The sequence below is a fragment of the Corvus kubaryi genome, unplaced genomic scaffold (genome assembly GCF_017639235.1).
Source record: "Corvus kubaryi isolate FWS band 111438036 unplaced genomic scaffold, C.kubaryi_AGA036_p1.0 37262, whole genome shotgun sequence".
Lineage (NCBI taxonomy): Eukaryota > Metazoa > Chordata > Aves > Passeriformes > Corvidae > Corvus > Corvus kubaryi.
The window spans coordinates 1,536,865-1,549,165 of NW_024581078.1; the positions used below are offsets into that span (position 1 = coordinate 1,536,865).

A 12,301-nucleotide genomic window follows, 5' to 3' on the forward strand; every position below is an offset into this window, starting at 1 on the left:
GACCGGCCCCGCCGCGGGCGCTGACGCGGCTCCATCGCCGTGGCGAGGCCCGGGCGGCGTTGCGTCGCTGTGGCGGCGTGAGGCGCCAGGTGACATTGCCGCGGCCTCCCGTGGGGTCACCCCGTGCCGGCCCGGCCCGGTCCGCGGGGCTCTGACGCGGCCGCCCGCGTGTCGCGGTCGGTCCGGTTAGCCCGGGAGTTCGGTGCAGCGGCGGGACCCGCCGGGGGCCTGGCTGAGCTGCGGGGGAGCGGCGCCGGCCTTGGCCGCGCTCGCCGCGGGCTGCGGCACCGCGCGGGAGGCCCGGCCCGCACTGCCCGGGCTGGGTGCGGGAGGCTGCGGGCTGCGCTCCCTGCCTGCGCTGCCTTCTTCCCTGCCTGCGCTGCCTTCTTCCCTGTCTGCTTTCCTTACCTGTTTCCCCTCTTTCCTTGTGTTCTCTGCCTGTTTTCCCTGCCTTTCCAGCCCCTGTTTACCCCATTTTTCCTGCCTGCCCTGCTCTCACCTTGCCACCCCCCTCTGACCCTACCCTGCCACCTTTCCAGCCTGTCCCACTGCCCCCTTTCCTGCCCTGCCAACCCCGGTGTCTCCCGGTGGCTGTGCCGGGCGCGTCAGGCTCCTGCTCCCTTCCCGATCCAAATGTGCGGCTCCTAACGCGAGATGTGATTTTTGTCTTGTTTGTTCCAATCGGTGAGAAGCTGAAAATAAGGCAGAGTGGTGTTTTTGTGCTGAGGGACAGATCCCAGGGGGCACAGAAGGTGTTGAACACAGATCTCTCTGTGTCTCCTGCCTCTCCCACCTCAGCAGAAGCAAAAACTTGCAGAGCAGGGGTGAACTCCCTGCTTTGCCCTCAAAGGTGGGAATGGAAGGAGCCTCTTGGCTTGGCTTTGAGTTATAATGTGAAAAGACAGATGGAAACTGCTGGAAATGCCTGTGCAGGGTCAATAAAGGCTGTTCCACCTTCCCTGCCGTGTGTGAACATGGAACTGGCTGTTCCAGCCGAGCAGTCGGTGCTGCTGACCTTAAACCTGGGCTCCCCTCGAGGCTGGAGGCGTCAGGGTTGTGTTTGTGTGTGTTGATGGTGTTTTTTCCCTGCTGGCTGATGATTTGGAGTGGGTTTGGAAGCTGCTGTCGCTTTGCTTTGGGTTCTCCTACATCACATTTAGTGCTGTGTGTGGAGGTTTGGCTGCTCTTCCCGTGTTTTTCTGTGGTTTAGGTGGATTTTGGAGTGTTTTGGAAACATCCTGGGTTTTAAGCGACTCCAGGTTGGAGCAGAGGAGAAAAAACAGCTGAGAAAGGAGAGGCTGCAGTGAGGGTTGGTTTAATCACACCAACAACTTGTGGGTGAAGGAATTTAAAAATAATCGTGGCACTGAGTGGGTGAAACACCAGGGCTGGATTCCAGGCCCCTCTGAGCATCTTTACAGAGCTCTGGATACTCAACGTTTATTTTTGTGTCCCCCTGCAAGTCCAAATGATTGTTTAGGACCACAGATGCTGAGGAAAGGGGGCGACTGGGGCTGTCCTGGGTGTTGGATTTTGGCAGGAGTCCTCTGGCCCCGGTGGCTGCTCCAGACAAGGGAATTTGGGCCCTTGGCAACCCCGGGAGCTGCAAGAATTTCACTTTGCTTGACCTGCAGCCTCTGCCCTGCCTTGCACAGGTTCCAGGTGTGTTTGGTGTGTCAAACTTGCCTTCAGGAGGTTGCTGAAAACTCAAACCACAGCCCTGAGTGATGGGCTTGGTACAGGTCAGACAGGTTTGCTATTAGGAAAAAAAAAAACCTCAAGAACCAGGAATAATTTGGTTTTGAGTCACTTTGCTGCTACTTGGAGGAAGATTCATTTGGGTTTGTCCCTTTTCTGTGTGAAAATGATACCAATTCTTCACTCTGCAGTGCTGCCTGGGTTTTCCAGGGGATGCAGAAGGATTCCTGGTGAAGGAAATCCTTGGGAAAGGATGTTCTGTTTAGCCTTGAGTGGAAAGGTGAACTGCAATGCAAACAACTCCCTCAAGGTCGCCAAATAAATGAGGCTCGGAGGAGTTCTGTGCTTTAGTTGTGCTTTAAATCCACTTCTCCTTGTTGCTGCACAGTCAGAGATGAAGCTCTGGGTGCTGTGTTGGTGCTGTAAGGCCTGGCTTACCAGAAAATAATCAAATTTAGTGGAAATCTGCAGCATTCTGGCCAAGCAGAGGCGATGGTTAACTGTGAACCCTACCAAAATGGATGCAGAGGGAGCAGTGGGGTGGGCAAGGCTCCAGGCAGGGTGGAAAGCATTTCCCTGAGGAAATGGCACTTCCTTGGCACACTTGTGGCTTGTTCTGCTTCACCATGGAAGGTTTGAATTCTTCCTTTTCCTTTTTTCCTTTTGTTTTTAGAGGCAATTTAAACTGCCGGGGGTGGGGGGGGGGAGGTTTAGAGCAGTTATTGTAATTACTCATTATGTGCTGAAGTAGTTCCTGGCAAAGTTGTATTGACTGAGGGCTGCTTCTATTCCAGATAATCCCATGGAAAAAAAAAAAATAAAAAATCCCTCTGTGCTGGGATTTGTCTCTTTGGGGACCTCCTGTGTGGCTTTGGTGACATCCAGGCCAGTGCATGCAGGACCTGCTGATGGGGAAAGCATGAGTTTAGAATATTTTATTGCCATTTCTTTAGGATATTTCCTCGGAGAAACAACTTTTGAGCTCGTGGAGGGGTTTTGGGGTCGCTTTTCCTTCTGAAGGACGGGAATTGTTCCCTGGCGCGTGGAGAGGCCCCTGCTCGAGGAGCTGTGCCCTCCCTGAGATAAAGCTGCTTTCTGTCTTGCAGATAAGAGCTGGTCTTCGGTTTGTGGCCGTGGCCAACACAGCTGAGGTGTTCCCAGCAAAGCAGCTGAAGAATGGAGCTCTGTTTTCCCTTGCCAAGATTCCCTCTATTCCTTCCCAGCTCCCTCCAGCGCACTTGGAATAATCAGCTGCCTCTGGGAGCTGAGCTGTGGGCTTTAACCATTTCCCAGTGGCCCTAATTCAGGGCAGAGCCTCTAAAACCACGCCAGGAATTGGGATTTTTAGCCTCAGTTTTATTGGGGGGCCTGAGTTCCATCAGGGAGGGAGGCAGGAACAGCTTTTATTTGTATTCGACAGCAAAGGGAGCACATAAAAAACTTAAACTCTTCCAGATATTGTAATTTAGGGATTCTTTTAGGCAATGATTCCTTCAAATAGTCCTAACACTTCCTGGCCAGGCCTTGGAGGGAGAAAGAGCCCTGGACTGTTCCCAGCTCATGCTTTGGGGTGGGATTTGTGCGCAGCGAGGTGGAAGTGACTGGGGAGAGCTGGGGCCGCAGGGTTGATTTTTAACAGCCTAATCAAACTGGAAGGCAGAGAGGGACCTCAAGGGGAGAGTTCATCCCGTTCTGAGCATTCCAGCCCTTTTTTTCCCCGTGATTTCCAGTGATTTTCCAGGCTGCTTTTGCTCCGAGGCTGCAGTGATCGCAGCTCTTAGCACATCTCCCCCGCTGTCAGCCTCGAGTGCTCAGCTGAGCAATGATTGAAGGGAACCGAACAGGAGCAACTTCCCCGGCTGCTGGGGCACCTCAGCCTGCCCGGGAGAGGGGTGAAAATTCCTGCAGGAGCTTCCCTGGGTTTTGTTCCTTCCTAATTTCATCCCGTATTTTCATCAGCGCCGTTAATGGCATCATACAGGCAAAGGAGGGAGGAGAACTGAGGGGAGCTGGTGAGTGTGAGTGGAGCTGTGAAAGGGATTTTACCCGAGTTAAATTGGAATTGTGGCTTCATCCACATCTGTGTCAGTGGAATTTTCTTGTTGTAATTCCCAGTTACGGAATTAAAAAGTCCTTTACATTTCTCTCTCCATCTCTTCTCTCCTCAGACTAAATTCCTTCTGTTCATCTTTGAATACACTGAATTTTGTGGGCGTCAAGTCCCAGCTTTACCATTCCCTGTCTGGGCCGTTCCTGTGCTCCTCCAAACTATTTTTCATAATTCCTGCTGGTGTTGTCCAGGGAAAAAAGCAAATATTTCTCAGCAAATAGGGGCTGTTTGCTTTGCAGCTTGTCTGTCCCTGCTGGGGGCAGGAGAATGGGAATTCTTTCAGAACTCCCAGGGGTTTGGGACAGGTCTGAATTCCACAGAACATCCCTGATTCCTGAAAAACATGATTTTTTCAGGTGGGAAAAGACCTTTAGGATCAAGTCCATGTCACCAAGTGCCACATCCCCACTGCTGTTAAATCCCTCCAGGAATGGGGACTCCACCACTGCCCTGCCAACCTTTTCCATGAAGAAATTTTCCCTAAAATCCAACCTAAACCTCCCCTGGCACAAGCTGAGGCTGTTCCCTCTTGTCCTGTCCCTTGTGGCCTGGGAGCAGAGCCTGACCCCCACCTGGCTCCAGCCTCCTTTCCTGGAATCCTGGAATGGTTTGGGTTGGAAAGGCCTTAAAAATCCTCCAATTCTGCCCTTTCCCCCGCATTTTGGATCTCTTCTTCCTGCTGGAATTTGCTGATGATCTGCCCTGGGAAAGCAGAGCTGGCAAAATACAGAAAAGAGGAATTGCAGGCAGGTTGTGAAGCCAAACTTTTCCATTAAAATTTAATTTGGAGTTACAGAATTGCTGGATAATCCCCCAAACCTTCAGCATCATTTTGAGTTCTTTTAATTTTGCTTTGTTTTTAATTACTCCCATCCCAATTTGTGTTTATTTCTTATTTGAGATGCTGCTCCCTGGAACTCATTGGCCCTTCTGCTGAACAATTAATGATTTTAATTAATTTCAGCTATGCCAGAGAAGGAGCTTCCCTATTTTCCCATCTTGGGGAATAATCTTTAATCCGTGGCCGAGTTCCACGTTACTCATCAACCCTTAACTCCCAAACTCGCCTTTTCCAGCGATTTTCCCTCTTTATTCCTCAGGGAATGCTTTGCTCTGCAACCCTGAGGAGTTCAGGATCCAGATGTGTGTCAGGGACTTGTGTAACTCCTATAAAAATAACCCAGGAGTGGGTTAGGAAAAAAACACATTTAATCCCCAGCTTGGGTTTGGGTTTGGGTTTTTTTTCTGGCTTTGTAAACACAAGGAATGACCGTGTGGGGAGAGATCCAAAATACAGGGATTTAACACAAATATCCAGCTGCTCCTCATGGCTTTTGCTGGGTTACTTAATAAGCGAGTCAGGTTGATGGAGATGCAAAATAATGGCTGGTTTTTAATGGCCAAACTTGAAATTTGTGCTAAATTTTAAGATAATCTTTGTTGTCTGTGGCTCCAGTGTGAATTATTGGTCAAAATAACCCCCTGACATCAGAATCCAGCCCGAGTCCAAAATAAAATCCAGCTCTGAGGCGAGCAAAGGGGAATATAAATAATAAATAAATGCTATTTTTACATTTGAGCCTCAGCATGTTCAGGGCAGATTTGATGTGTAAAACTGAGCATATAAACAGGTGTTTGTAGGCTCAGGGCAGTGGGCACTAAAAATAAAAAAGGGATGTGTCTGGGTAGGATAAAAGGGAATATTGTGGAGTAAATGAATCTCATCTTTATGCAGAAATAAGTCCAGCCTTAATAAAATCACTTTAATTTGACAAATTTCCTTCCAGGCTTCTCTTTCTCAATAGTCTTTCAAAATTATGTTTTGAAAGAAAGTTGCATTTTGCATTGCCAAGCCCTTTAGCACAATTTCTATTTTTGGGGGGGAAGGAGGGTTATTTTTGGCAGAGATAAATCTGATATTGTGACCTACATTCCTTTATTCCAGGCAGGGGAGGGATAATATCTCCACCTGTGATTTCCTTCATGCTTTGACTGAAAGGGAATTTTACAATGCATTTTTCCAGGCCTGTGAGATAAGGGGGAATGAGAAGGGAAGGAAATGACTGCAGGTAGTAATTAGAAATAATTAACTGTGTTCTTCAAGTGCAAAATAATTATGGATCATCTCTGCTCTTGATCCTTGTGGGAGTTTCTGTTCGCTTGCTCTGACGTGAGGGAACTTTTCTGGTGGTGCTGTTCAGGTCATGTCAGGTGTTCTGTCCCATGAAAACCTGGAGTTATCCCTCCCTGAGTTTCCAAAACACTCTCAGGAGTTGGGAATCCGTGGATTTGTGTCTTCCCAAAGCTCTGGGAAGTGAGGAGAAGTTTTGGGGTGACTGAACTGGGGCCTTGAGGGCCTGAAGGGGGCAACAAAAAAGATGGAGAGAGGCAATTTCCAAGGGCCTGGAGTGCCAGGACAAGGGGGGATGGCTTCAAACTGACACAGGGCAGGGATAGGTGGGATACTGGGAAGGACTTTGGGATGGAATTCCCAGAGAAGCTGTGGCCTCCCCATCCCTGGAAGTGCCCAAGGTTGGGTTGAAGCAACCTGAGGATGGTGGAAGGTGTGGGATGGGATGAGATGATCCTAAAAGTTCTTCCCAACCCAAACCATCCCAGAATTCTGTGATGATTAAAGATCCCCAGGTGTGTTTGTCCCCCTCTGGAGCGAGGATGAGGCTCCTCCATCCCAAATTGGTCACGCCCGAGTTCAGCCAAGGCTGAGCCGTCTCCGCTTTGTGTTCAAAATCTGCTGCAAGCCAGGCCTGGGAAATGAGGGCTGGCACTAATTTATGAGGGGAAAAAAAATAGGTCAGCAAGTCTGAAAGGTGCTGACAGGCATAAAGTACCTGAGATTGTTAAAAAAAGGGGGGAAAAGAGGCTGGGAATGAGGCTTTTTTTTCCAAGTAAAGCGAAATGTTGTACCCAAGGTTTCACAGGCATCAGAGGGAGCAGGAGGGAAGGAACTGCTGGAGGCAAGAGCTGCCCGAATTCAGGAATTCTCTTTTCCTAAGGGCACGTTCCTTGAGAGGAACCTTCCAAAATGGGGCTGTTGGAGCAGCTTTGTGGCTTGGAAAAGCGATTTCTGTGGTTGCACAGCCCCTTTGTGAGCAGCTCCAGGGCCACCTCCCAGTGCCACCTCGGGGTTTTCACGGCAGCGATTCCAGTTCTGAATCTTCCAGGCTGAAAAAGCTGCAGCATAAAAGGCTCAAAAAAGTGAATTATTCCGTTTAAGTAGAATTATTCCTTCATTCACATGCTGCAGCCAAGGTCAGGCTGACCTTTCGTCTCGTGGGGTGGGTTTGGGACATCTCAGAGCAGGAAAAACCTGTGCAGGCCACCCCCTTCCACCACTCTGGGAGGAAAGGGAGTCCTGAAACCACCAGATCAAATCCCAGAATGGCCTTTGTGGCACGTGTGAGGCACTGGATCCCTCTCTTCCCAAAAATAACCTCCACTTGCTCATGGCAGGCTTCGGGGACTCGCTCCTGGGACTATTTTTTCCCCCTTTTCCAGAGGGTTTTAAATTTTCACCTTCCTTCTCCAGTATCTCGTTGCTCAGCAGTCCCAAGGAGCCATCAAAATTCTCTTTGGGAAAGGGCAAGGCAGGATCTGCTGCTTTTCCCTGGAAATTACGGATATTTTGGTGTTTTATTGCAGCTGAGTTCCTTGTGGGGTGAGAAGCGTGGATATGAATGGCACAGTTTTTATCTGGCACCAAAGTACCTCCCCCCTCCCCCCAAAAAAATACATTTACTCCTTAAAGGAAGGAAATGGCACCAGGATCCTGGAAATGCCCCTTTTCTGGGAATTGGGAGAGGGTTTTCCTACTGAAAATGGCCCCCTCCCTGTGCTTTATCACCTGGATATTTCCACCTTTTGACACTTTTTCCTTTGGTTTTGGGTTCCATTTAGGAGCTGCAGTTCTTCTGCCCCCGTGGAAGCGTGACTGGTATGGGTAATGGTGTGAGAGAAGGTCCAGTGGAATTCCAGAGGGATGTGGAGCCCGTCACGGCCCGAATTCCGGCAGAGGTGAGAGCAGGAGCTGGGCTGGGAATCCAAAGCAGCTCCAGGGAGGGAATTCTGCTCCGCTCAGGTGAGATCCCACCTGGAATTCTGCATCCAGAAGGATGTGAAGCTGTTGGAGCGAGTCCAGAGGAGGCACCAGGATGCTCAGAGGGATGGAGCAGCTCTGCTGTGGGGAAAGCCTGGGAAAGTTGGGATTGTCCAGCCTGGAAAAGCTCCAGGGTGACCTAATTGTGACCTTGCAGTGCCTGAAGGAGCCACGAGAAACGTGGAGAGAGACTTTGGACAAGGGATGGAGGGACAGGACACAGGGAATGGATTCAAACTGGCAGAGGGGGCAGGGTTGGATGGGATATTGGGAAGGAATTCCTCCCTGTGAGGGTGGGGAGGGGCTGGGATGGAATTCCCAGAGAAGCCGTGGCTGCCTCATCCCCTGGAAGTGTCCCAGGCCAGGTTGGAGCAACCTGGGATGGTGGAAGGTGTCCCTGCCCATGGAATGGGATGAGTTTTAAGTCCTTCCAACCCAAACCAGTCTGGGATTTGAGCTCTGGACCCCTAAAAGCCGCAGTGCTTGTGTAATCCATGGAATGTGCCCCTCTGAGCGGATCCAAGCATTCCCATCCCCTTGGGAAGAGGTTGGGCATTCCCAGCTGACAGGTAGGGCACTTCTGTGCCCAGGGTTAAGTGGCAGAGCTGCACCAGGGCCACCAATCCATGTTTCCCTGCTCCCAGGCTCGTTGGAATCTCTGGAAAAGGAGGTGATGCCGAACCTTGCTCTGGTTTCGCCTAAATCTGGGGCTGAAGTTCACCTTTGCTTGGCTGCCCTTGCACCAAGGCACAGCTTGGGAGGGGGAATTGAGCTGATCCAGGGGTTTTGGCCATAAACATTAACTTTGGAGTTGGGAAACCACCTGAAAACAAGGGAAATGTTAACTCCTCTCGTCCACAAAGTGTCAAAAGTTCACACATCAAGCCTGGACTTGTCCTCACTCCAGAACCTCCACGGGGTTGGATTTTGTGGCATTTATTTGCTCTCTGTGGGAGAAAAATGCTGATTTTGTAAATCTGAGCTGTGGCAGGAATGCCAAGAATAAAATCCCTCCCATTTCACCCATCAGAGGGGGAAAACTGCCTGGTTTTATCCTCAGGAGCTTGGAAATGATGCGGGAATAGGGCTTGGGTGCTTCTCTTCCAGAAACTTCCCTTCTGTCCGTGGGGAGGGAGAAAAAAAGAGAAATAATAGGGAGAAAACAGCACATGCATGAGGAATTCTTGGAATTTTTCCTCATGATCCAACCGGGAATTCACTGTGCTAGAAACCTAGTGAAACATTTTAACCCAAATCCTGGCCACGGGGTGAAAGCTGCAGCAAAGGTGAAATATTATTCCTTGTGGGGTTGCCTTTGTCCCACTTATCCCATGCTTTTTCCAGGATAACCAGGAGAAGAAGAAAGTGCTGAACTCCCTGATGTCTGGGGCTCTGGCTGGGGCTGTGGCTAAAACTGCAGTGGCTCCTCTGGACAGGACAAAAATCATGTTCCAAGGTGAGTCCCGTGGGCTTTTCCCGAATTGTTTTTACTTTGAGCTTCTGATCTGCTCATCCAGCTCATTTTCCAGGAGTGTGAGGAGATGTGGAGACACTGGGAAGAGAGAATTGGGCTGTGGGAGTTCCCTGCTGAAGGCTGGATGCCCAAATTGTGTCAACTCTCCCCAAAATCAGGAGGCAAAAGGCACTGGAGCTGCTGCCTCCCTGGGTGTGTGTCCTCTGGAACCCCTAAATTGTAGCAGGAAAGGAAATTCCTCTGACTGGAATAGAGAATTTCCATGTGTTTAGCAGGATTTGGGGATTTTGGGATCTTTTGCAGTGCAGGGACTGTCAGCTCCACCAGTTATCCCAAAGGGAGCAGCACAGGCCTTTAATTCATTGGACGTTGGGGAAAGCCAAGAATTTTAAATCTGGTGACGTCCTGGATTAACTGAATGGGGCTCCATCTAATCCCTGGCTGACATTTAATTTAGAATTGATTTTCACTCACGTGATTTTCATTCCGGGCAGAGCAAGGAGCTCTGGAATTGCTGGGATATGGATCAGGGAGCCAAATAAATCCTGCGCTGGGATTGCCACTTGGACCAGAATTTTTGGGTTTTCCCACCAAAAACACAAACCCAGGTTCATCTCAGGCTGGAAATATCAGGAGCAAGGATGAGAGGGAAGCCACAGAGCTGGGGTGAGCCAGCAGCTGACCGAGGGAATCGCCTGGAGTTTGGACAGGCCACATTCCTAAAAATCCCTGTTTGCTTTGGCCCATCCAAGTGGCTGGAAAGGATGGGATTAAAATGTTCCAATTGGAGCAATTTCTTGGGATCTGATGGATTTTTTGGGTTCTTGCTGTCTTAAAGGGTTTTATTCCCTGTCTTGTGAAGAAGGAAAGCACCTCTGGATCATCAAAGTGATCCCTTGAATTAAAAACTGGGGAATGGGGCTTGGAGCAGCCTGAGATAGTGGAAAATATCCATGGCAGAGGGATGGAACTGGATGAGTTTTCCCAACCCAAACCATCCCACAATAAATTTCGCTGTGGCAGAGGGAGAAAACCTTTTAAAGGAATAAAACCACCTCAATAACCAGCGGCGGTGGTTTTATTCCTTAAAAAAAAAAAAAAATCCAAATAAAAGTGTTGAGTTGCACAGAGGAGCAGCAGTGGGGAAAATGGATTTGCATGGGATTGTTGGATACACTCGAGAGGCTCCCAGGTCTCAGATGAGCGAGGAGGAAGCTGCAGCAGCCCCTTAATTGGAGCCACATTTCATTAGAGGTTTCCAGGCAGGGTTTTCCTTTCCCTGCTGCAAAGCAGAGCTGCCAAACAAATCCTGCTTCCCGAGGCCTCGTGGATTCCACGGATAAGGAGGTGCTGTCACTTTGGATAGATGCAAGGGAAGGAAAAAAACAGGGAGTTCATTTGAGTTTTGCTCGGATGGAACTGCTCTTGCGTGGAGCTTCGCCTGCTCCTCGCTGGATTCTGGAATTAGGCTGGGATCTGGGCATGGAAATGCTCTGAAAAATAAGTGAACGGTGCAGTTTTGATGTTTTTCCTTAATTAAAATTTTTTTTTATTTATTCATTTATTCCACACAAACTGAATTTTCCTAACAGGCAGTGGGGAAAAAAAATGGGCTTTTGTGCTAAATTATGGGAGCATTTACCAGTGGAAAGCGTTTATAATAAAGAATCTCTGTTTCTTCTTGCATTCATTCTTTTCCTTCTATTTTTATCCCTTCAGCCAAAACACCTGTGTAGTTTATTTAGGGATTCATGGATCAAATATTTATTTTTATGTCTTGCAAGCCCTAATGTTCTTTTTTTTTTTTTCCTTTTTAGTGTCTTCAAAAAGATTTTCTGCCAAGGTGAGGTGATGTCTGTCTGCTGTTGCCCTGAAGTGTTTGATTAATCTTTTGTTGGCCTTTATTTCACTTTTTTGGGGATTTATCAGCAGCATTCTGTGAAAACACAGAGGGAAAGACTGGGAATGGTGTTGTTAATTATAGGATTAATTAGGACAGTGGTTATTGGGGGGGTTCAAACTCCAGGTTGTACCTGTGACATGACAAGAAATGTGACATCACTCAGGGCTTTGGTTTTTAGGACCTTTCCTGGTGATTTTGGGACCATTTCTAGTGCTTGTTTTCTTCCCCCAACCACACAGGAGTCATTCCAGCCTTTATAGGGAATTAAATCTGGGAGCTGATCCCTCTCGTGGCTTTCTGAGTGGTTTTTCCCCGTGAATTCCAGCTTTTCCCCATGTGCCATGCCCATGTGTGTGCAATCTAAATGTTCCTGCCCAGCCCTGAGGAGATGAATTTGGGTTTGGGAAGGGGTTTTGTGCAAACTGTGCCTTCCCTCAGAGGGAAAACAAGGCAGGCTGGGATCTAAACCTTCTCCCTGCCTTTGGCTTTAACATGGATGCGATGGAGCCTCCCCAGAGGATCCGGGATTGCCACATCAGCTCCCTGGGAACGGGGGACTGGGAGAGGTTAAGCTGTGGGGTCACCTCCTTCCCCTGCATTCCCGTTATCCCTGTGTCCCTGCCTGACCCTTGCCCTGTTCCCCGCAGGAAGCTCACGGGCTGATTTATCCCTGCAGGAAGCGTACAGGCTGATTTATCACACCTACCTCAACGAGGGCTTCTGGAGCCTCTGGAGAGGGAATTCCGCCACCATGGTCCGGGTGATCCCCTACGCCGCCATCCAGTTCTGCGCCCACGAGGAGTACAAGCAGATCCTGGGGAATTACTACGGATTCCAGGGAAAGTAAGAGGCGGCAGGGCTCGGGATGCTGCTGGGATCCTTGGATCCTGGAGGGTGGAGCAGAGGCTGGAGGGGGGAAGCTCTGAGGGGGAGGCTCCAAGATGGAAGCTGTGAGGGGGAAGCTCTGAGGTGGAAGCTCCAAGATGGAAGCTGTGAGGGGAA

The 12,301-nt window shown here is 49.5% G+C and overlaps 1 protein-coding gene across 1 annotated transcript in view; it reads left to right on the forward strand.

Moving 5' to 3' along the window:
• The first annotated feature begins 19 nt into the window (after positions 1 to 19).
• Positions 20 to 12,301, forward strand: part of SLC25A42 (solute carrier family 25 member 42) — a 14,789-nt gene continuing 2,507 nt past the window's right edge. The window contains exons 1-5 of the mRNA XM_042024492.1: positions 20 to 89; positions 7,724 to 7,840; positions 9,267 to 9,378; positions 11,214 to 11,239; positions 11,976 to 12,142. Coding sequence (XP_041880426.1) covers positions 7,763 to 7,840; positions 9,267 to 9,378; positions 11,214 to 11,239; positions 11,976 to 12,142 — 383 coding nt within the window. The 5' untranslated portion in view covers positions 20 to 89; positions 7,724 to 7,762. The remainder of the gene's footprint in view (positions 90 to 7,723; positions 7,841 to 9,266; positions 9,379 to 11,213; positions 11,240 to 11,975; positions 12,143 to 12,301) is intronic.